Below are 25,671 nucleotides of genomic sequence, written 5' to 3' on the forward strand. Positions count from 1 at the left end.
TGAAGTTAAGCCGCATGATGGTACACCTTCTCTTTATTGCACAGGCCTGTGGCAACAGGTGAAAATAAACTTATCCAAACAAGAGGTTCACTAACAAGATAAAGTTACAGAAAGAATTCAGAGAAAGACTGGTCCTTTGATCTAAGAGGTGAAAAAAAAATTATGGGAATCAAATGCAGGCCTTTTTTTTGCCTTTCTTTTTAATAGCAGTGGCCTGTATTTGGCCTTCAGGAGCAGCAAAATTTCAATCAAGCAGAACCATCAAGAAGGCCAGCTGGTTATCATAAATAATCCAACTAGACCCTGTGTCCAAGGACGCAGGCAGTAACTTCATGGCATCTTCTTTTCAGAGACAGCCAAATCTCTATCCACTTTTAATCATCGTCATCATCTTCGTCATTGAAGTAAACATGCTCTCCTCTTGGGGCCGACGCCCACGTTCTGCCATAGCCCCTACTGCTGCCTGTGGGCTTCTCCTGGGTCGTGATGAGGTCTATGATGGCTGTGATCACAGCACAGTCTTTGGATTGACGGTTTTGCCAGTCTACAGGAGCAGGATTACAAATTTTGTCCTGCAGCAGAGAATCCAGCTCTTTCTTTAAACTCTGCAGGACAGACAGGAAGGAGAGATTAATACAAAAGAAATTTCAAAAAGACAGATGTGTTGTTGATGTGCATGTGTGTGTCGTTTACCTTAACAAGGTGAGCAATGCGTGCAGGGGATCTAAAGACAATCCACTGGTCCACTGCGATGGTTTCCTGGTCCTCGTCTTTTTGGATGGTAATGTCTCCTCCAAAGAACAGCAGTGAGAATGGTGACACCTCAGTGCAGTCGTATAGAAAGATCTGAGGGAGCACAGAGATATCAGTAACGCGCGACGACAGGGCCATTACAACAAACACGTCAACACATTTGGTGACAGAGAGCAGCATCATTACGGCACACCCTGCCTGACAGCTATTCTGTGGTGTGGGCTGAAAGTGTCCCATTAGTAAGGAGAGGCTGTGGAGTTTGAAATGTGTTTCAAGAGAACTGTCATCTTGACCAATCTGTGACTTTAACTTATGTATTACACCTCATCCATTTTTCTTCTGTGTTTGAAGGAGACTGATTAATGATTAGGGATGGGTACCGGTATCCGGTGCCATTACGGCACCGGTTCTGACATAAACGTTAGTAACCAGACCGAAAAGCAGCGCACATTTCGGTGCTTTTTGTTTCCTGAGATGTCACACACTTTGGATTCTAGCCAATCATTTTACCTTTCCAAGGATAGTAGGCGAGCCCAGGTACGTACGTTCTTTTAGAGCAGAGCTACAGATTAAAAAATGTTTGATAGAGTGATACTATATATGCCCTATAGCTGCAAAAAAGGCTAAAATTGTTATCTTTTTACAAAAAAACAAAACAAAACAAAAAAGAGCTAAACATGAGGGGTTTTTGGACAAAGTTTGTGTTTTCCGTTGTTTAAGCACTGGTTCCAACCAAAGGAGGTATGCTGTATCAACAGAAAAGGCTAACTTGGTTATCATTTTGCAGAAAAAAAAGAGACTTCTAAAAATAAAAACATGAGAGGTTTTTGGACAAAGTTTGTGTTCTCTATTCTTTAAGCATCGGTTCGAGCACTGTTTAAGCACCGGCACCGTTTCAAAAGTACCGGTTTGGCACCGGTATCGGATAAAACCTAAACGATACCCATTCCTACTAATGATAATGCAAATTATTATTTTTTTAGTTATTTATAGTTAAATTCTAAAGACTGCTGGCAGAAAAAGGTGTCATATATAGGTGCACTATAAATCACTCTGTGGGTACACACTAACAAAAAACTCCTTTGCTCTCAGGTCAAAAGTCAAAGACGCGGGATAAACAGCAAACAAAAACTATTTCAGCTTTGAAGGTTGAAGACCATAGTATTAAAAGGGAGAAGTAGAAAAAGATGGAGAGAGAAGAGAGAAGAAAAAGAGAAAAAAAGCGAGGAGACAGCAGAGACGACTGCATTTACTCCATGAATGTGTAATGTTATGTCTCACCGAGGGCAAGTGCGTCAGAGAAGATAAAGTCTGGACGTCATCCTTCAGTTTTATTCTTTTTTGTCCTATCTACAGCCCTGGACTTCTGCTTTCTTCTCAGGGTAAACAAATAACCTTGAAAATCTCGCACTCTCAGAATACCTTATTTTTACCATGTCATTGTGCTCAAAACCACTTACATGCGACAAGAAAAAAAAAATCATTTAATGGCAACAATAATGACAGTGAAATGCAGCAAATCATTTATTTTCCCTTAAAGACAAAAAGCACAGGCGGCCATCAGAGAGGACATAAAAGGTGTTTTCCTGCAGAATAGAAACATTCACAAAAAGAGAGCACAGAAAGAACAAAGACAAAGAGATGCAAGGGAGGGGAAACGGGTGTGAAGAGGGGAAGAAAAAAAAAAAGAGAGAATATAGAAAAAGGCAGCAGTCAGCAAACAGCACTGACTGTTTTGCACCCCACCACCAACTACTACATTGTATCTGGAAGCTTTGAAGCACAAGAGCCTTTGAGAGGGACTTGAAAGGCAGTGTTTTAATCAAATATTCATTAAGTGCAAAGCTGGTGTGGCACCACTGCCAACCTTTAACCACTGGCCCTCTTTTCCACTCATATGCACCATTCGAGGGACACATGCAAACTCAAGAAGACACAAAGCAACACAGACTCAAATGTAAAAATAAATAAATAACATTTACAGAACAATATAACATTTACTAGGAGAGATAGATTACTCCACCATGTAAGATACTCACACTACTTGTTCTCATCTTTAGGTGATAGATAAGCCAAGTATAGTTGAATTCCGTCTCTTCGGCATTGACAGATTTTGGGTGGATACACACTTTTCCGTCAGCCTGAGTGTACACTTTGACACTGCAAAAGATCAGATGTGAGTGAGTCTAAGTGTGTGTTTTATAGAGCTGGGAATATTCACATTCTTCATACTTTACAACATATTTTTTATTAAAATTGTCATCTTAATAAATGATGAAAAAAAGACAATTTATCACAGCAGAAGATGGAAAACAGTTAAAAAAAAAAAAAGAAATTGCAACAGTTATGAACACCCCCCCCCCCCCTTTTGATTACATTTTTATAGACAAATTATTCAAAAAGTTTGGATAAAAATAACGATTATATGCAAACACTACAATCTGGTGTGATCTCTGAGGCAGAGATGAGCAGTGGAATACCAAGGACTAGTGTGTCAAAACCTAAGTATTTCTATAAGAATTAAGGAGGCAAGTAGGAGCCAGGTACTCCTAATCAAATGTGACTGATTAACTGATCATTAAGTGTGAACACCGCTACATAAGTGTTTGCAGTTTGTTGGTCTGTGTTAAAACAATAAAACGGTGGAAAGAAATCAGCAATGATCTAAGAGTCCAGCATTCCACAGTAAATTATTCAGTGGAAAATATTCGAGACATGTTATACGCCCTGACAAACTCACCCCAAGGTCATGCACATGACCTTGCAATGCACAGAGGAAGTGAAAAAAAAAAATCAAACTCCTCCACCTCAAACTCTACCAGCCTCAGATAGTATGTCAAATGTTAAAGTTAATGAGAGTACAATTAGAAAAACACTAATTTTCTAAAATTAGTGGAGAGTCGTGTATCGCTTGCTTGTTGGCTTGTTTGGGTTGCCAGGAAAAAGTAATATAGTATAATTTTTGCTAAAATAACTCAGAATTTAGCTGTTCAAGAGCTAAATTCTATCAGGTGTTTTTTGGCTTTTTAATCCAACGTATGCAGAATGCTGAAAGTAACACTGTGTTCCACACACCAGTATGTTGGCCAAAGAAAACCAACTGTTTCACTACAGGGAACAAGTGCTAACCTTCTGTTATGCACTTAACCCATAAGAGAGAGGAGATTATATACAGATTACTTTGTTTTCAATATAATCCAGAAAAAAAAAAGAAAATGGATTCTGCTATTTACACAAAGTGCCTTAAGCGTCAGACAAATAGCCCGTCTCTCTTTTGCAGCTCAACGTACACCACTTTGTATTCTGTTGCAAGTGCTTAATCAAGCACTGAATTCATTAAGTGGAGAGCCGTGGTGCGGACATAAACATTTAAAAACTTGCTTGGTGTTACGAATTACTTATACAAAGGAAATGACCCTGGGAAATGACTGTGCACCTAGGTCTAAAGCTGTCAACGAGATAAACAATAAAAGTGACAGCCTGCTGTGAAAGAGTCTGTGCCCCTGTTGTGCGTGTCTGTCTTTTGCACGCAGGTCACAGCCACCGCTTATGACAGCTGCCTTTGGGCAATTTTATGATGACTGCATTGATCTTGAGCTGCAAAAGTGCCTTTGTTTTTGACAATCATCCAAACGTGGCCTCTGCACAGCCTGGGGTAATTGTCACAGTGCCCTTACAGAGCACTCTTACCAGGACGTATGATGAGATATTGCAGTGTGAAGGCTATTTTTCTCTCTGGAGATCAATAAGACTGATTGTGCACCTCTCTATCTTGGCCTGTGCAGCCCTTTCCTGTCTGTCATTGCTCATCTCCTCCTTTGGATTAGCAAACTTACCCTGGCCTCTTTTTGCTGTGAGATGGTCTGATCATGGCCACCTTAGGGTACAGACCTGCTACAATCACTGCCTTGATTAATTTTTCATTGCCTGAGGGGAAAAAAAGTGACAGATAAAGAACAAATGAAAAAGAAAATATTAAACTTAAATGCTTCATATCATACTTTGCTACTGCTTCACAGCCCAGATATCATGACCAGTTAAAAAACAACAAACAAACAGAAAAACTTCTTACTTACCCGAGTTGACATTAGATTTGGGGTCTTTGGGATCGTTGCTGCTGACAAAGCCTGCATGCATGAGATGTTCGGCAAACTGACCCTTCATGTTTTGCAGCATCTGAATGATGAAAGGACAAGTTGCTTCTAATAATACAGCACACCTTTGACTTCACAGAAAGAAGTCCATATTTAAAATATAGTCACGCAGAATCATCCCGACTCACCTGGAGTGTGTTGGCAGACAGGAAGTTGTCCCAGCAGTATTCCCTTTCATACCTGCCTCCACGCTGCTTTGCATCCTCCCAGCCCTGGGTAAATCAATGCATGATAAATTAAGATAGGATCAATTCATACAGCAGACACATCTGTGAGTACAAAATCAGGAGTCACCCATGTGGGCTGTTCTACCTGGAAAGCATTGACAATAGTGAGGTGGTCACTCTTCGAGTTTCTAGAGAGGGCCTTCCGCCTCATGTCTGCCATCTTCTCTTTACCCTAAGACAAACAGATACGTTAAAAAACAAAAACAAAATGCACACACACAAGTTCAAAGATAGTATACAGCGTAAGCTTTCATAAGCTGTCTGTGAACTCAGCTCTACCTACCAGGGGTATGAAAAAAGGGTCTTTGAAGCTGAGGGAAGCAGCAATAGTGAGTACAGGGTCAAGGCAGCCCAACAGAGCTCCAAACAGGATGAGCTTGCCAATGTGAGGTTCCACAGGCAGGCGAGCCAGGTGGAAACCCAATGCTGTAAGATTCTCTCTTTGGTCCAGGGCGTTCTGACAAAACAATGTCATCATATCCATAAGAAAGGGCATTCAGAAACATGTGCATAATAACTATCCCACAATTTTATTTTATTTTAACAAGTTTAACCTCATTAGCCTGAAAGCTCATTTTTATCTGGGTAAATACTAATTTCTCAGTTTGCTGCTGCAACACAAGTTACTGAATTTGTAAGGGCTTTTTAGTTAGTTACTAATATATTAAGTTACTAGTATATTATGTAATCTTTGGTCACAGCCCAGCATGCAATTGATACTCTGATTCGTAACAATCTCTTAAAAACCCTTTTAGTTACTTTCTTACCAGTTCTGTGAGATTCTTGATGGCGAGGCTGACAGCCTTTTCAGTGGGACGGTCCAAGGCTTTCTCCAGGAATCGACCTATAGACCCAAGCTTCAGTATCTAGGGAGTGTATGTGATATTTTGCTTTGATCAGCACAAGCATGTCATAATTTTTTCCACATAATTCCCTTTACTTAATCAGGTGGGCTGTTAACTATGGAAAACATTGATTTATAGACACACAGTACTGTGGAAAAGTCTTGAGCCACTCCCCATTTCTTCATATTTTGACATTCGGTATGACCACTTTTGTTCTTCAAAACAGCCTGAACTCTCTTGTGCAGCTTTCTTATTATTTCTTTAAATAATCTTCAGGAATATTTCTCCAGGCCTCTTGATGGACGTTCAAAGCTCTTCTTTAGATGTTGGCTGTCCTCTGCTCTGTTCTCTGTCAAGATGATCCCACACTGCATCAATAATGTTAAGATCTGGGCTCTGAGAAGGCCAATCCATGACTAACAGTGTTCCACTGTGTGTTTTTCAATCAAGGTACGCTTTTACTGCACTGGCAGTGTATTTGGGATGGCTGTCATGATGAAACATGCCAATCAGATGCTTTCCAGATGGTACTTCATGGTGGATCAGAGTATGACTGTGTTTTTCTGTGTTCATAATTTGGGCAATGTTGATAATACCTCTATTACCACTGGCTGAGATCCAGCTACAAAACATGACCGAGCCTTCACTGTGTTTTACAAATGGAGGCACTACCTGTTGCTCCTCTCTCCTGCCCACCTCTGTACATACTGACACCAGTTTTAACCAAAAATGACAAATTTGGACTCATCACCCCATAAAACCTGTAGCCATTTATTTTAAGTCCAGTTCTTATGTAATTTGGCATACCTCATTCTTTTCTAACTCTTCTCTTCCTTATGAATGGCTTCTTGAAAGCCACCTGTCCTCTGAGACCATTTCTGATGAGGCTTCAGTGAACAGTAGATAAATCAAAAGGTCAGATCTACCTTTCAGGTCCTGTGTCAGGTCTTTGCAGGACTTTTTTGTACTTCTCTTCATTACTTTGAGGTGTTCATCTGCTGTAGACAGTTTTTCTTCTGCCACTTCTCTTTTTGAGAACACACTGCACATACTGAGTTATGCAAATATTTCAGTTAATAACTAATATACCTCAGAAATATTATTTTAAGTCTTTCAAAATTATGAGTTTTAATGACAGTCAGATAATAAAAAAGTGCCTAAAGTACTTTTTGAAACTGATTAAGTTATTTGTTATGTGTAGACAACACGGGTTTATCCCTTAAGTTAGGTGCCTTTTAACAAAAAACCCCAAAACAAAAACCTTAATTAATTATACGCCAGTGCTAAGTGACTTAATAGACAAAGCGGAAACCCCCCCCCCAAAACAAACAAGAAAAAGTTCCTCAATGTTTAAAGGAAAACTTTAAAAGACCTAAAAGCCTGGAGAACTACTACTAAAGACTGCTTTAAAATTACAAGAAAGTCTGACTTATTGGAGGCAAAAGATAAAGAAATAAGGGATCACTCAAGACATTTTCACAGTACTATAGATATAGTAAGATCAAGTACAGTTAGCTTTGAATGACTTGCTCATATTGCTTTTTGTGACAGAACAACAAAGATGTTAGTGCTTACTTCTAATCTTAACTAACGCAATTCACTGAATGCTACGCGAAATGAATGTGATCACATGGTTTGGTTTGGCTAAATGCACGTTCATTTCCACATTCAAAAGGAACATTTACTTGTGGCTAACTGCAGAGCAATGAAACAGCCACATCTCTATGTCTGACTAACAATGTGATGTTGAAGTGTTTGTGCATTAGAGAGCCAGGTCAAGGTTAGCATGTTGTCAGTGTTTGTCTCACTTTAAGGACTGTCTGATGCATTGTGCAACTCTCACCCACTAGCTTCAAAAACCATATCACACACATACTCAAATACATCCAGCACAGAGAGTGGGGGAGACACACTAAAATGCATATCCAATACAGCAACTGGTGAGAACAATCACAGCAAACACTACATCTAAATGACCTTTGGCTTAATTTTCCATTAGCACTGTTTAAAATATGTCTGAGTGGAGCGTGAGGATTTCAAAAGAGAACGCGAAAAAAAAAAAAGTAAGCAACCAAAGAAGAAAAAGACTGTTTATATAAGAGAAAAAAAAAATGTGTAGAAAAGTAATTATACTGTCTGTAAAAAATGAGAGTAAGAGCGGGAGAGGGCATGAGTCAGCCCGGGATGCTCATCCCCAGTTCTCATTAGAGAGGAGAGGCTGTAATTCAGCACAACACCAAAAACAGCAGCGCTGTCCTCGTTCCGCCCCTGCACTCACAAAACTCATTGAGAGCAATCTTGTCCTCATCTAAACTCCCAAACCCACATCTATCTGTCTCTCTCTCTGTCAGTCTATCCCTCTTTCTCTCCGCATATACAACCTTGATCTGCAAGCACAGCTCCTCCAGTGGTGTCCTCATAATTTCAGGTAATTGATAGGCATCCAACAGGCTGGCCCTCAGACCGTTGTACAGGTGATAGCATTTCCCCGGACACACTCTGGATATTTAGAGAAGAGAGTTGTTAGAGAGACAGAGAAGGAAAAGAGGTTAAATGTTTTACAGGCCCTGTGACAAGGGCTTACTTTAAAAATCAGTGGGATGAAACTGCACACAGTAAGCAGCTCTGCTAATTGGGCCTTGCTGCACTTTGATGTCAGAGCTATATAACAGAACAGACGTCTCAAGTAAAAGACTGGAAACAACCTGAGAGTGACTACACTTTGCCTTTCTGAGTGGTTACAGATGGGAAAGCAGGACAGAGTGGTCTTACAGGGAAGAGTGATGGAGAGCTCAGATGACAAATAGATGGGAAGCTAATTATCCCATATTGCATACCCAGAGGCACTAATATAAAGTATGCCCTCATTATATTATAATCTACAAATATACCCACGTGTAGACACAAACGCACACATAAACACACACACACCTGCCAGCACGTCCTTTCCTCTGTTTGGCATTGGCCAAGCTAACCCACTCAGCCATCATGGTGCTGATGTTATTGCTGGTGTCAAAGTTGGTCTCCTTAATTTTGCCTCCATCTATCACATAAACAACATCATCGATGGTGATGCTGTGAGGAGCAGGCGAGAGAGAAAGGGGGGAAAACATAAGTTGCACGTAATAATACAGAAAAAACACTTCAAAGTTAGGGCTGTTCGATATAACGATATATATCGTTTCATTTTACGCTATCGTTTGTTTGGTGGTGTCGCAAAAATAAACTGTTTGCGGCAATATTTTTTCATCGTTTTGATGGTCACTGTAGTGGCTATATTAATTTCTTAAAGTTCTCTCTTTCTCTTATATTTAATATAACCACACTATGGACGGACAAGCGCCTGTTTTTATGCGTTGTGGTTAGCAACAACGACGGTAACACTATCGCGTGTCCGCTTGTTTACGTTCCACATAAACCTTTCACGATAAAGCTCAAGATCCTGTTGAGACTTTTCAAAATAAACTGAATCACGTGAAAGAGCAGATTATTTACGGATGAGAAGTAAAAGAGAGCCGTCAGGTGCTAAAAAATAAACCTTAGACTCAAACGTTAGAACAGGCTTTTCCCCGCAGCACGCTGTGTAATAAATACTCACAGAGAAAACGGCGGCTGTTACAACTTATGTCTAAAAATGTATCGTTTCATACATCTGTTAAAACACTCGACTCCAGCTACATGACGCGCAGCTGGAAACACTTCCCGCAAGACGAGCTGCCCGAGATTCACAGAATTTACAGAAAATGTTACATTTTTGTGATTTATATCGTTATCAGGACGACAGAATTCTTATATCGGGATATGAGATTTTGGTCATATCGCACAGCCCTATTGAAAGTAGACTCTCAAGAATTCCTAGTTAAGACTCTTACACAATCACTTAGAAGTAAAAAATAAAATCCAGCCCTTTGGTAGGTTTCTGAGTAGACTTGTAGTCAAGACCGCCTAATCCGAGACCAAGACAAGACCAAGACCAAGTTGAGACGAGACCAAGACCGAGACCGAGACAAAAAAAGTCTTTAAACTGCAGCCAGATGCTATTCTATATACATATGCAGGACACCTTAAACTAGTTTTTTAATTAAGCAGCAAGGCAGAACAAAGTCGGGCCTGTATCAAGACACAGGGACTAAACCCCAATTCAACCAGACCCAGAACTGATCCGGAATTAAAACAGGACTACAACAGTAACCAAGACAGAACCAGAATCAGAACTAGATGATAGTAGCACTAAAAATCACCATAGACCTGCACTACACTTATTTTTTAATTCTACCAAAGTACAATATTTAGATTGAGAAAAGTTTATATAATTATTTAGCCTTGTTGTGCAAACAAGCCTGCATAACTTAATAAATATAGAATTTGAAAAGTAACAAATGGTATCTAAAAAGAAACACTAGGTACATGTTCTGATGAGTTTTGGCAAACAACCATTTGACTAACATGTGTGTCTCACCTGCTCTTATTCCATCTCTGTTCTGTCCTCATTCTCTCTCTCCCTCTCTGTTCCTCTCTCTCCCTCTCTCTCCCTCTCTGTTCCTCTCTCTCCCTCTCTGTTCCTCTCTCTCCCTCTTTGTGCTGACAATCAAGCCAAACTCCATCATCATCAAATATACAGTTGAAACCAGATATTTATGTACTCTTCAGATAAAAACAAACAGACTTTTTTAATTGTAACATCGAATCAAACTAAATGTTTATTTTTTTAAATTGATAAATATAAAAACATATTTGTTAACTTTAAGAGTAAAGAGAGAAACTATCTGTATTTCTTAATTGCAAATGGCACCAAATTGTATTCAAAATTGAGCCACACTTATGGAGCTCCACAGTTCTTTTCCTGGTGTTTTGGTTGACATCTCTGGATTTTTCCCGTGTCAAAGAAACAGGCTCTGTGTTTTGCCTTATATGCATCCACAACTGTGCCACCAATTTACTCACATGGACTCTACTAACCAATCAGAAGCTTCTTCAGCTCAGAATGGAATCGTCTGGAGATTTCTTATTAATTAACCATAAACAGTGTACATGTGCTCCTAAATTTGATGAAAGTGATTAAAATAGACAGCTCCCTCTTTTTATTCTGACATTTCACTAATTCAAAAGATATTTCAACATTTATTTATCTAAAACAAAAGTTTACTCTAAATTGATGTTTAACAGTAAAAAAAAGTTTGTTTTCTCCATAAAGTGTGTGTAAATATCTGGTTTCAACTGTGAATATACTGCTGTGTATTGAAATTCCTCTTGTTTTGCATAGATATACTGAACAACATCCAAAGCATAATATATAAAATAACATCTACCTGAGTTTTTTCTTTGAAAGAAGCTCCTTATGTCCATTGTTGTGTACATCAGTACACAACTGAAACCGATTTAGAGAATTTAGATTTGAGAACGCAGGACCGAAACAGCGAGACCAAGACCGAGACCAGGACAAAAGTCCGTCGAGACCAAGACGAGACCAAGACCAAGTAAAAGTGGTCTCGAGACATCCAACTCTAGTTTAGAGTCTATATTTAGTGGAGTGATATGAGGGGAGTGCTGAGGGCAGGCAGCTCCTTAATTTGCTCTGCTCGTTTGTGTGAATGCAGCACTCTGAACGCATTAACAAATTGCCTGTCAGAGTTTTCTCATCCAAACCAATATGACAGTATTTGTAATCAATCCAAGAGATGTATGCTAATTAGCTCCAATCCAGTTGTAGGCCTCATTCCTGACTGAGGCACTGGCACACACAGAAAACAGATATATGATGGAATGTCATAAAAGGTCTGTGTTTTTTCTAAACCTTTAAACACTTTCCAAAGTACAAATGCAAAGACTGGACAAGCTTTTACCACAGACGCATGCTCTTACAAACCTGGTCTCAGCTATATTGGTAGCAATCACAATCTTTCGAACTCCAGGAGGAGGCCTTTTAAAAACCTGAGAAGAATTAGAGAGAAAAATTGAGCAGGACATTTGTGATATTGAAAGGGGACTAAAGTAGGACACAATTGACAAAGAGATGGTCCGAGAAAGAGAAAAAAGAGAAACTGAAGAATACTGACCTGTGTCTGATTAACAGTTGGCATGAGGGAGTGTAAAGGGATGATAACAAACCGGTCTGAAATGTAACAGGACACAAAAGAAAAACTCAAATAAAACACTGACTGTCAATTTAAGATACAACTAGTCCATAGGCTGAACAATTATGTGTTCTATAACAACAAGTATCATGAAACCATGGAGAATTCTACAGCCACAGCACCCCTACTTCAGATAGGTGGAAGATAACGGATGAATGGAAAAATTGCACCACAAATAGTGACATAGTTGCTGGAGTCCACTTAACTTAAAATGACATACGTGTTTAGCAACTTTGTCTTTACATACAAATATACGCAAAATACAAGCAATCAGCAACCAGCGGAGTCAAGTCATCTTTTGCGAAAATATAAGCTGGAAGACAAATCTTTTATAATATAGAGCCTTTATTTCCAAACCTTTGCTAAACTTTCAGAGTTAACTGTATATCACAACTGACAAAGAGACCAGTTGACTATTGCAGTCAAACTCTATTTGTAATCTGTCACCAAATGCAAAACCAGCAATCGGGAAACCACCCTCATTTTGACTCCAGTGAGACTAAGCCATAAGCAGTTAAGAAAATGGGTGTATTTCAACAAAGTGGCGCAATGATGAGTGCTGTCTCGTCATGGTAAGAAGATCCTGGGTTTGAATCTGCCTGTGTCAGTCCGCTCCGGGTACTCCATCTTTCTCGCACAGTTCCAAGACATACTTGTTAGGTTACGTGGCGATTCTAAATCGGCCTTAAGTGTGAACTATGAATGGTTGTCGTCTCTCTCGCCTTGTGATAGACTGACGACCAGTTCAGTGTACCCTGCTTCTTGCTCTATGACAGCTGTAATAGGCTTTTATATTGCTGCGACCCTGAATTCAATAAGTGGTTAAGAAAATCAAAGGATGGATTTCTCAACTGTGGAACAGAAAACTGTATAGTCAAAGCAAGAAAGAAAAATTGCAAGACACCGACGTGCATTCACTTCCATGCTGTACATCCTGAATGTGTGTTTCTGTTTGCATACCTGATCGGAACATTTGCTGAGCCATGAGAAGGTCATTGAGAGTACTGATATTGTCCCAACCAGGCAAGAACACCAAGATTGCTCCTTCCTGTCCAAGACATGATACAAAACTCTCAACACAGCTGTAAGTCACAAAATCCAGCAGGGTCTCAGTAGATTGCGGGTCCAGCAAACAAGATGCCCATGACCTCAGAGGAGCTGAGCTGAGGCAGATACTGTAGATATGATTTGCTCTCAGCTCCCAACCTCTACATTCACATTCAGACACAAAATAGCCACTGAAACTCCAACATCTTTATGACAAATGCATCTTTATAGTACAGGAGAGCATCTGATTAACATTAACAAAAGCACTGACTTAATTTTCCCCACAATAGCAAAGAGAAAAGGAAATCAATAAGTCACATGAAAAAGTACAGACACAGAAACGCTAGCTGTGAAAACATAAGAAGAGAAGACTAAATGGTGAGGAAATCTCTGCGCATTGAGCTCTTTTGTCAGTGGCTGCAGATTGCTGACCACTTAATGGATATCAGGCATCGGCGCCTCATTCACAAAGCCAAAATCCATTACAGTAATGCTGTAATGGTTTAAAAAAAAAAAAAAAAGCTGAAAAAGACTCCTTTAATGACTGATGAAGAGCTCAGTCATTGCAGCAGCAAAGAATAGAATAGAGAGAAGGAGACAAAGAATGAGACAAAGTCAAAAATCAGTCAATTGTTTATGGTGCAGTACTGTTTCATTTCTTTCCATACAAGCTATTACCACAGTTGTTGTCTCAACACTAAATACTCAAAGTTTTGACAGAAATCAGTGACACAAATATGAAGGTTACAGTTTGTGACACAAAAAATTACACAAGGCAGTCAATGCTAGCCCATGGAGCCATGCTGGAAAGGTCAAAGATAAAATTAGTCAAATCTGTCTTTAATAAATATACAGTTATACAGACTGTACAGAGCTATAATACAGAGCAGAGTTTCAGCAAACTCGTTTTCATCCTATCCAGATTTAAACAAAGTATTCTCTAGCTAAAATTAAGCTGCTATAAAAATCGATTCTATAAAAAGCACCATGCTATTCATTTCCTCCGAGAAATGAAGGGAAGGCATAAAAAGTAGCTTCTAGGCCTTGGTTTCCCCCAGTTCTCAACCACTGGCACTCACATGGGACTGTATGTATGTTAAAGTCTCTGCATGTGTATTTGTGAAAGAGATGAAGGTCGGCTGCCTAGCTACAACCTGACAAATTACACGCATCCAGGAAGAAACACACTCTAATTAATTCTAACTAAAAATTAAGTGACAGTACAGTACAGTAAGCTCTGGAGAGTCTACTCTATGACAGCACACACAAACACACACAGCAAACCACCCACATACAGTTGCACCCAGCAGGCATTCATTAATGCCTGTATGTTAAACCCCTAGGTGTATAATCACAGAACCCTGCAACATAATTAACCAATCATCACAGTCAAAAGCTCAGCAGATGGCCCATATCCTTGGTTCAGATTACCATCATGGTGAATCAGCCAGTTCTCTCACAGCCATTTGACAACGCCACAACAAATCAGCTGGTTGACTGGCTCAGTGTGGCCGTGACTGATGGAGATACAGCTTCATATGGGAAAGTATAATTATTCTGTCTGCCTCTGTTAGTCACTCCGTGTTCTTCTTCTTTTTCACTCTCTTGTTTATTTATACATCCAAAACTATTTTACTTCATTCAGTCATAGCACTTAACTTTTTAAAATGGTAGTAAACTAATCATTCTTCTCTCATTAATAGTAGTCTACCCTGAATCGCCTCCTGGTCAGCAGGGGGGATTTCTGTGGAGTGTGCATGTCTCCCTGTGCCTGTGTTGGCTTTCTTTGGGTGCTGGCTGTAAATTATAGATGCTAAACTGTCTCTGTAGGTTTGTGTCTTTGTTTGTCTCTCTGTGTTAGATCTGTGATGGACAGACGACCTGTATAAGGTGTACCCTGCCCTTGACCTACAGTGGGGCAAAAAAGTATTTAGTCAGCCACCGATTGTGCAAGTTCCCCCACTTAAAATGATGACAGAGGTCAGTAATTTGCACCAGAGGTACACTTCAACTGTGAGAGACAGAATGTGAAAAAAAAAAATCCATGAATCCACATGGTAGGATTTGTAAAGAATTTATTCGTAAATTAGGGTGGAAAATAAGTATTTGGTCACCTCAAACAAGGAAAATCTCTGGCTCTCACAGACCTGTAACGTCTTCTGTAAGAAGCTTTTCTGTCCCCCACTCGTTACCTGTATGAATGGCACCTGTTTGAACTCATCATCTGTATAAAAGACACCTGTCCACAGCCTCAAACAGTCAGACTCCAAACTCCGCCATGGCCAAGACCAAAGAGCTTTCGAAGGACACCAGGAAAAGTATCGTAGACCTGCACCAGACTGGGAAGATTGAATCTACAATAGGCAAGCAGCTTGGTGTGAAAAAATCAACTGTGGGAGCAATCATCAGAAAATGGAAGACATACAAGACCACTGATAATCTCCCTCGATCTGGGGCTCCACGCAAGATCTCATCCTGTGGGGTCAAAATGATCATGAGAACGGTGAGCAAAGATCCCAGAACCACACGGGGGGACCTGGTGAATGACCTGCAGAGAGCTGGGACCAAAGTAACAAAGGTCACCATCAGTAACACACTACAACGGCAGGGAATCAAATCCCGCAGTGCCAGACGTGTTCCGCTGCTGAAGCCAGTGCATGTCCAGGCCCGTCTGAAGTTTGCCAGAGAGCACATGGATGATACAGCAGAGGATTGGGAGAATGTCATGTGGTCAGATGAAACCAAAGTAGAACTTTTTGGTATAAACTCAACTCGTCGTGTTTGGAGGAAGAAGAATACTGAGTTGCATCCCAAGAACACCATACCTACTGTGAAGCATGGGGGTGGAAACATCATGCTATGGGGCTGTTTTTCTGCCAAGGGGACAGGACGACTGATCCGTGTTAAGGACAGAATGAATGGGGCCATGTATCGTGAGATTTTGAGCCAAAACCTCCTTCCATCAGTGAGAACTTTGAAGATGAAACGAGGCTGGGTCTTCCAACATGACAATGATCCAAAACACACCGCCCGGGCAACAAAGGAGTGGCTCCGTAAGAAGCATTTGAAAGTCCTGGAGTGGCCTAGCCAGTCTCCAGACCTCAACCCCATAGGAAATCTGTGGCTGGAGTTGAAAGTCCGTGTTGCTCGGCGACAGCCCCAAAACATCACTGCTCTCGAGAAGATCTGCATGGAGGAATGGGCCAAAATACCAGCTACTGTGTGTGCAAACCTGGTAAAGACCTATAGTAAACGTTTGACCTCTGTTATTGCCAACAAAGGTTATGTTACAAAGTATTGAGTTGTATTTTTGTTATTGACCAAATACTTATTTTCCACCCTGATTTACGAATAAATTCTTTACAAATCCTACCATGCGGATTCATGGATTTTTTTTTCACATTCTGTCTCTCACAGTTGAAGTGTACCTCTGGTGCAAATTACTGACCTCTGTCATCATTTTAGGTGGGGGAACTTGCACAATCGGTGGCTGACTAAAGACTTTTTTGCCCCATTGTATAATAGCTGGGATAGGCTCCAGGCTCTAGATAAGCAGCTGAAGTATGGACATATATTTTTTCATAATAACCATTTTACCACTTCCTAGAAAAGCTACTGGGCCAGCAGTTACAAAAATTAAAACTTTCTACTTTCAAGTCACACAGGTGACACTGTATTCACAAAGCTAACAACTGTGCACTGAAATGATGCCGACATCCAAAAAGGAAAGTTAACCAGAACTGGAAAAAGAAAAAAGGGAATGGAGGTGCAGCGGGAGAGCATCTGTTCAATCACTCATTAGCAGAAATTTGCTGCCAGGATCTGTGTCATTTTCTCTGATCTAATGTCTGTGTTTGGCAGCTAGCCCGCCTGCTCCCTCCATCTGCTCCATCTAGGAATGTACTGTACTTTGCCAGCCTAAGAGTCTCCATTAACTATTAGTTTCCATTTAATATCAAGCCACCTTTCACATGGGCAACTTTTTGTCAATGATTAAAGAACATGATGTCCAAAAATGACAATCTTCAAAGGCAAGCTCCTGTTACAGAAACATTCATTTTGACATTTTCATAAAGTACAAATTCAGTTTGTTGTTTTTTTTTTTTAAATAAAACGCATCATCTAGAATTTGGCCAATTTATGCCAGCTGCACTCAAACCACAACTAAAAGGTTAGACTCACCTCCTCATTGAGCACAATATAACGAATTAGTGCCAGAATTAGGTCCAGATCAATCTTCTCATCTCTGTCTAATATCTCGAGAGCCTCAATGGTTGTGTCAGAGTACCTGTAAAACACAGGACATGGACATGGCAACATAAGTGCTCCTGCTCTCCCCTTACTTGTTGCTGGAGGTGTCACACGCTGTAATATGGCTACAACAGGTTTATAAATATTTTCACATGCTATGCTTTAGTACAAAAATGCAGAATAGCTTTGAGTTACAGTTGATACTTTTTCTTTGTTGTGGTAATAGCACTGGTGATCAGTAACATATTAATAATTGGTTCCTTTGTCTTTTTTTCCCTTTAGAATGAGAAAAAGAGAAACATCTGTGTCGTGTTCAACTATAAAAGCAGTATTTCTGTTTTTTAAAAAATGTATTCCAGTAGGTCTTAATACAAAAATGTGTTTTATGTTGAAACCATTTGAAATCACCAGAAAACTAATTTTGCAAGCACACCGACAGTGTTCAAAGTAATATTTCTGCCTAGTTACACAATAGACTGGATGCCATGTTGTGAATTTAGGACTTAATTATTTTTTAATAACAAAACTAAACACTGGCAAAACAAACCAACATTGAATATGCCAAGACATTTAAAAAAATATTTGTTAATATTACGCTATTTTATAAATGATCGGGCTCCTCAGTTCTCAGTAATATTGTGATTCTTCTTAAAGCTTTCAGTTCAGTAAGACAAAGCATTTTGGAAACTTCAAGTGTTATTACAAGAATTCTCACTTGAGAAAAATAGCCTTTTCTGTTCAGGGTATCAACATATCGAATTCCTTACCTATAGTATTCAAACTGGATCATGTCCAGGATTACTTTAAAATTAAACTGAAATAGTTTTTGAAGTGGAATCCAGTCACGTAGACATGAACAATCTTCTGTCTCCTGTTTAGAGCCTCTGTTGTTATATTGCAGGTGTGTCTAGTGGCATCTTATCTCCATTCTGTTGTGTTGTGGGATTGTCTTAAAAATTTTAAAGCAGTTATTAGAGAGAAATTTGCACCCAAAAAATTTAGTAAGTGTCAAATTGGCAAAGCAAAGTCCTTCACAGCTGTAATTATGTTTTGAACAAAAGCAACTAAGCTACAGTGTTGCTGTGTCTGTACTAAGCAGACCTTGGAACTGTCTGTGATGGTGCACTTTAATTGTAGCTGTGTTTATGTAACAAATGCATCAGACATCAGTTTCAAGCACTCATCTTTCTCTTACTGTTTGTAGATCAAAACCATAATTCTCTATATTTAATCTTCATTAAATCAGAACTTTAAAAGAAATGTATTTACTCAAAACTACGAGTCTCACAAATCCTCCTGCTTCCTACCTAAAAAACCCCCAAAAAACTGGCAGCTGTTCTTCCAATTTAAGTAGCCTGATTTTCTCACCAACTCACCTGCCCTGTAGTGTTCGTGCGTAACATGGCCAGCTTTCCTTGTATTCAGCCTCTTTCTCCTCTTTCTCAGGTCTGGAGTTTCGCCCCTGCCAAAAACCTCTCTTCCATGAGGGGCGACGGTCCTGATTCTGGGGGCGATACCTAGCAGAGAAACCCAGCCTAGTTTATACGAGGTCCCAATGTGTCTTTGTGCATGTACATGTGTGTTTGGTAGAAAAGTGGTTCTACCTGGTCATCTCTATAATGTCCTCAAGTAGGAACTCCTCCACTGGGAACGTCAAACCAGGAATGTGGATCATTGGGCAGTTGTCTAAACCGAGAACAAAACCGTGAGCGGCGAGAAAGAGGAACAGCTCAACTTATTAGAACTGCAAAACTTTTGCTGACAATTTGGTGAAGAAATTAGTGAGCTACACACCAAAATATTGGGAAAACTTCTCTGCGTTGAGCGTGGCACTCATGAGAATGATCTTAAGGTCATCTCGGAGGTTGAGTAAGTCCTTTACAATGATGAGCAAAACGTCTGATTGCAGGTTTCTCTCATGGATTTCGTCCAGCACCAGGTGACTGATACTCGACAACAATCTGACAATAAAAGCAAAAAAGGTGAGCAATTTTTTATTTTTTTTGCCTTTTTCTGTCTAAAGAGTTAAAAAAACAAACAAAAAAAACCAATATTGGTTGACTTTTTTTCTTCTTTTTACAAATTCTCTCTTGTTTCTCTTTAAAGATCTTACAAGTTTCAATTAATGGTACTACATTTTTAAGTACTTTTAAGTGAGATTTAAATTATTTAAAATAATTTCACAAGGCACAGACGTTACCCAAAAATAATTTTTTTAGAAAGTATTTAACAGAGCTACAGTCCATACAGACGTCCACTTGTAAGCAAAGTGATGTGCGAATTAGGGCTGCTCGATTATGGCAAAAATGATAATCACGATTATTTTCACTGAAATTGAGATCACGATTATTTGATGATATTTATTTAACCCTTTAAGACCTACTATAGAACCAAGTCCACCAGAGCTTATATTATTTTTTTACATGCTGTAGTGCCATTTGTGGGAGCATTTCAAGTTGCTATACATCAATACAACTGTTATAGCCCATATTTTAATAATATGTATGCATTAAGTCCATAGTAATTACATAAATTGCAAAAAAGTGCAATAAACTACAAAAAAAATTGAAAATCGCTTTTGTTTTGTTTACATATATTTCTACTTGGAGAAATTTAAGAGGCTTATCCCTCAAAACTTTAAATACAATAAAGTTGCAAAAAATAGTTTACAACAACAGGAAATTTATTTTGAGTGTCTTCATAGTTTTATTTTGGAGATACAGCAATTTTTATATACTGCAGGAAAAACAAAAAACAATCCTATGATGCAAATTTGCAAAGAAAACAGCATGTGCATCATTTCACTGTGGGAAGTGTTACGAACAGCTGATAGGAACGGCAAAGCGTGTTTCTGGAATATTATGTTTTTGTTCCTGCAAGCGCTTTTTATGCAATTTTTGCAAAGCTATATGTGGAAGGAAACCGTGACCGAGGACAAGCTGATGGCATAAGATGTAAGTACAACTCCTCCGGTTTCATATGGAAAACAAATTATTGCGCTAGCTTACACGGTTCAGGTTCTACAGGGATTTAAAAATAGTTACGCAAAACGGAGCGTGCTGCTCTGACCGGCTTTAAAGGGTTAACAATGACTTTAAAAAATAATATAAAATAGTGTGCAACACCACTGAAGTTTTTTTTTTTAAACTCTCTTTTCAACCAACTGCAGTCACTCTCCAAATAACTTCTGCTTAGCTTTCCGAGCTTTCCGAGCTTCCCTCGGGTCCTCTTAATCAGCGGTCTCCAACCTTTTTTGCGCCACGGACCGGTTTATGCCCGACAATATTTTCACGGACCGGCCTTTAAGGTGTCGCGGATAAATTAGGGAGGGGCTAATAATCGGCTCAGTCATTTTTAATGATCGTTGAAAGCCCAGATCGTAATCGTGATTAAAATTCGATCAATTGAGCAGCCCTAGTGCGAATTTAGCTTAACACCAAAAATGCAGTTTAGTCAGAAAAGGGTAGCCCTGAAATGACTCACTAGAGTCGTGCTAACGAAAGAGCATGAAGTGAGACAACAAGGAAAAGCTGGCACTTTCACTTAGTCTGTATTTCTTTTTCTGAAGGCACTTAGAATGCAAAGACGAGCATGGAGGAATGAGTCAACAGAAAATGGGGACCCATACTAATGAATCTTCCACAAACAGTAGCGTCAACCCCAAATCAATGGGGACAAAACAGAGTGACAAACAAAGGAATGGCTGGAGTGGAGATATAGGGGAAAAAGCAGAGAAGATGTACAGGGAAAAGATGTATACAGGATGAGAAGGCAGAGGTGGAAGCAAACTCACGGGTCTGAGCGAAGCCACTGAAGAATAATGCCTGTTGTACAGTACAGGATCGAACCTTGTCTCCTTGGTAACCGGCTGGAAAATGTGAGAAAAAAAAAAAAGAAAGAAAAAGATACTCTTACATCTGTGCAATTTAGAAAATTTAAAGTAAGGTCACCAAAATAAAAGCAGGACTTCTCTGAGAAATGAACTTAGGTTTTGTAACAGTTAACTGTGTTGCATTTCCACTATTTTTGCTACTTTACTTTAAATAAGCACCACTTTTATGTTTAACCTTTACATAGAAGTGAAAATAAAATGTTGCTGATACCAAATATTATACTACAATATGTAACGGAATTGTAGTATGCTACAGTGCACTACAGTAAGAAGATTTATCCATGCTTTGTTTATGTACTAATGCTGAAAGGTTTATTCAATTAATTACAAAATAGCTTCTCTTATTTTAAAGTTATCACTGTAGGAACTGCCTTTCATATGATATCTGATAAAACAAAATTCATTAACAACTGAGCCTTCTAAAAGGGTTTGTTGTATAACTGATGCAAGATTAATGTGCCAAGAAGAGGAGACTAATTACACGATATAATATTCTTTTCTTTTTTTGTGAAGCCTGAAGTCCAAAGAATTAATGTATATTTCACAAAAATCAAAAGAGAGTAAAACCAGCAAAAGCACCACGAAAAACAGTGAGTCTTCTGGACTGGTATATAAATACAGAGCAACATGTATCAATGGCAAGACATTCATAGTAGAATACAGTTGTAACCACACATTTCTATACTGTAGTATTGCAGAGCAACATGTTCACTGCGTATTTATTCACAAATACTCTGGATCCTGTTTCACAAACACTCTAGCACTGACACAGCTGGCTGCTTTACCTGGCTGTTACCCAAACCTTGCACATAGTGAGAAGATTCTGTCACCTTCATTTTCATCAGTGACTGTGAGTAGTGGATTAACCAACATGACTTTGGCAATGATAGCCTATGGAGTGAGTACTGACTACTATCAGTAAGCTAAATCAATTGTGAAAAATCAGACAGTAAATAACAAGCAGAATTGGGTATTTTATTATAGAAAAATATCCAATAGAAATCAGCATACTCCCCTATTGTATAAATCACTGTTCGCTCAGGCTGCGCAACAGCAAATTGCTTTTGTTAAATTCTTGCTGCAGATGTTTAATGTGTGTGTTTTTAAGAAAAATCATTTTATGGCGTTCATTAACCCACACATTTCATGTATCCATCTTGAGTCCTTTCACCAAGTCTATGTAGACTATGTATACATAAAAAATATAACACGCTGTAGATCTCATGCAGAACATCTGAGCTCAGTAAGCTTTTAATTTAAATATTAATGAGCTATAACATGTCATGTGTTAAAACTGCTAACTATGTCAAAATCTGTGTTTAAGATGTCTAAATCTGTTCCTACTCTGATCATGCTGGCTGATATCACCAACTTCAGTCTAAACCACAAAGCCTCAGCTGTTACCGCCAACCTTGAAAACAGCAAGCTCAGTCTGAAATAGACAGACGTAATCAGGGAGGGAAATAAAACAGTCTGATTTCTGCAACAGCGCTCCCATCAATTTAACCTGCTGTGGCTGGACTCTTAACCATATCAGATCTAGGGGAAATGAGCTTTCCAAACATAAGTATTGCTTTTGGTTTCTTAGCCTCTAAACCAATTACAGAATGTCAATTAAATATACAGTGAGCCTAATTTCACCTTCATACAATCCCTGGCCACTTTGTTAGGCATGACTGTTCAACTGCTTGTTAATGCAAATATCTAATCAGCCAATTAGATATTTGCTCATATAGTAGCAACTTAATGCATTCGGGCATGTAGACATGGCCAAGAGAGCAACTATCTTCAATGGACAGCAAATGGTCAGAAAAAGATAATCCAGTAAGCAGCAGTTCTCTGGGTGAAAATCCTTAGCTGGTCAGAAGAGAAAGGCCAGTCTGCTTCGAGCTAATACGAAGGTAAAAGTAACTCAAATAAAATAAAAAAAGAGCATCTCTGAAAGCACAACAGGTCAGCCTAAAACTGATGGGCCACGAGTGCCACTACTCTCTTGGTTCAGAACAGGAAATTGAGGCCACAATTCACAGCAGCTCATCAAAATTAGAAAACGGAAAAATGGAAAATCTTTGTCTGGTCTTTCTTAAACATCCTAAACATGACAATGAGTTCACTGTAGTCAAATGGCCTCCACATTGACCAGATCTCAAGTTTCAGGAGAAAGAATTTTAAGCATGAGCACTTCTCGAAAGTGTTGTGTACCTCTGCAGGCGGATTTGGTAACCACATGAATTCCCATTCCCAACACTTTCTGCCCTCTCAGCCGCTACACGCTCTGCAACCTGATAGGAAGAGCACACACACACAAATAGGATTTAAGAGGAGAGACAGCATTGTATTGCAAAAAAGTAATAATTTCTATATGAGCGATGCCAAAATTTTGCTGTATGCAAATGCATCGCATTATTTTTATGTCATCAAAGTAACAACCAGTTGTTATGTTTAAGGGGCAATTGCTTTTTCGAACAGGGCCATGCAGGTTTTAAGCTTTCCCCTTATTAAAGAAAATCATCACTCAAGTTCTGCATTTTGTATTTATGAAATATAGCTCAGGGAGTAGAGCAGATCATTCACTAGTCAGAAAGCTGGTGGTTCGTTCCCTGTTTACTCCAGTCTGCATGCCATAGTATCCTTGGACATAGAAAGCACTTAGGTGAATGAGACATGTCATGTAGGCTTGTGTAGAGTAGAAAAGGGCGATGTAAGGAAACAGTGCATTTGCCATTTATTTATTCAATATAAATATGCAAGAAATCAGGAAGGAGACAAATATTTTCCACAATAAAAAGATTTTAAAAATATATCCATATCTTTTTTTAATCAAACTAATTATTTTGCCCTTTTATTTCATTGTTTAATTTTAGTTAAGTGTGGAAGTTTGTACTTTGCATTCATTCACAGACAGATCACATTCTTTCATAGGTTCTCTACTGTTATTGTGTGTGTGTGTGTGGCTGGACTCATGGTGCTGTGTTTGTGTAAATTTGCACTGCTCTCTGGCTCACAGTGACAAAGGTTCTTAGTATTTAACCTATGCAGTGGCTTAGAGGCACATGTGCATGCACTCTTATTAACAGCTAACACTGAACAGTGATGCCTCTATGCATAAGCCTAATTCTGATTGGTTATAAAGACACATTTGATGGCAGAGAAGCTAGCCTTGGACAGAGAACCAACAGGTCTGCTAGGAATCAAAAATGACTGCCTGACCTATCCCATAGAGAAGCAGCATAACAGAAGCATTGCCATGGCAACCACATTAAAATCAGTAGGCACACAACAACATATAATCCTTCAGAGGCCAGCAGAGTACATACCGAGATGGCACTGATGCGTCGAGGCTGTGTGCAGACCACACGGCACATTGAGCCCATGCCTCTGTTGATATAGTCATCCAGGATGAACTGAGTGACCTGAGTGGTTTTGCCACATCCTGTTTCCCCACTCACCACTAGGACACGGTTAGAATTGATCAGCGTTACCAGCTCCTGAGATCAGGAGGTTGAAGAGGAGTGATTTACAGATGAGGCAGGAAAGCAAACAATAACAAAAAAATAAATAAATCAAATCTGAAAACCAGTAATGAAGTCTTAGCAGAACTAGTGATTCATGATAAAAGCACATTTGCATGTGAAATACTTGCCTCTTTTTTCCCATAAGATGGTAGTTTTTCCCTGAATTTCTGAAGACAAAAAGAACAGATGAGGAGTAAAATAATGAGATAAAAATTCAATAAAATTAGGAACAGATACTTTAAAAAGAAAAATTCCATAATGGGAACAGTCCTAGCACATCAGAAGTTATCCAATTCTAATAACCAAAGATAAATACTGACTCTGCGCAGTACCTCACTAATACAGTGGTAACCACTTGAAATGATGTAGCATGATAACATTATGATAAATTGATTGAATACTTGGTAAGAAGACTTTTCCATTACACATCATCTTGTACATAAATTAAACTTTGCACACCTATTTCCACAGTAAAATTTTGCACTAAACAATTTAAATGTATAAATATAATAAACATTTACTTATTTACACAAACATAAACAAAAGCTACTTACATACAGCCAATGCAGCAATGCATTTGGGCAACATTCCTTTTTTTTTTCTTTTTTTTTTCCCCAAACATAGAACCTTTCAACTGAATGAAACCCATTACTTTTTATTTTTCTTATTAAAAACACTAATTAATTAATTAAATTGGACTTTTGGACATTAAATGACAACAAATGACTAGTATAGTAGTAATGTTGTTATCTAAAGGCACTAAACATGCTAAACTACCAAAAAAATCCCACCTTGTCCCCACCTTAGCTATTTTAATAAATATGTTCATGCTAGAAACTTAAACCTAGATTTT

General features: G+C 39.0%; 1 protein-coding gene across 1 annotated transcript in view; it reads right to left on the minus strand.

The window, feature by feature from the left end:
- Positions 1-137: 137 nt before the first annotated feature.
- Positions 138-25,671, minus strand: part of dhx36 (DEAH (Asp-Glu-Ala-His) box polypeptide 36) — a 31,208-nt gene continuing 5,674 nt past the window's right edge. The window contains exons 5-26 of the mRNA XM_085370314.1: positions 24,947-24,985; positions 24,621-24,791; positions 23,506-23,585; positions 21,205-21,279; positions 19,206-19,372; positions 19,016-19,097; positions 18,788-18,928; positions 17,343-17,448; positions 13,074-13,161; positions 12,036-12,091; positions 11,846-11,910; positions 8,911-9,054; positions 8,361-8,478; positions 5,902-6,000; positions 5,418-5,591; positions 5,220-5,306; positions 5,036-5,119; positions 4,830-4,929; positions 4,590-4,680; positions 2,793-2,913; positions 694-846; positions 138-605 (exon numbers count right to left, since the gene is read on the minus strand). Coding sequence (XP_085226440.1) covers positions 375-605; positions 694-846; positions 2,793-2,913; positions 4,590-4,680; positions 4,830-4,929; positions 5,036-5,119; positions 5,220-5,306; positions 5,418-5,591; positions 5,902-6,000; positions 8,361-8,478; positions 8,911-9,054; positions 11,846-11,910; positions 12,036-12,091; positions 13,074-13,161; positions 17,343-17,448; positions 18,788-18,928; positions 19,016-19,097; positions 19,206-19,372; positions 21,205-21,279; positions 23,506-23,585; positions 24,621-24,791; positions 24,947-24,985 — 2,472 coding nt within the window. The 3' untranslated portion in view covers positions 138-374. The remainder of the gene's footprint in view (positions 606-693; positions 847-2,792; positions 2,914-4,589; positions 4,681-4,829; positions 4,930-5,035; positions 5,120-5,219; positions 5,307-5,417; positions 5,592-5,901; positions 6,001-8,360; positions 8,479-8,910; positions 9,055-11,845; positions 11,911-12,035; positions 12,092-13,073; positions 13,162-17,342; positions 17,449-18,787; positions 18,929-19,015; positions 19,098-19,205; positions 19,373-21,204; positions 21,280-23,505; positions 23,586-24,620; positions 24,792-24,946; positions 24,986-25,671) is intronic.

This window comes from Diplotaxodon limnothrissa, linkage group LG14 (assembly GCF_057381915.1).
Source record: "Diplotaxodon limnothrissa isolate DT_005_m linkage group LG14, D_limnothrissa_male_GT1.1, whole genome shotgun sequence".
Classification (NCBI taxonomy): Eukaryota; Metazoa; Chordata; class Actinopteri; order Cichliformes; family Cichlidae; genus Diplotaxodon; species Diplotaxodon limnothrissa.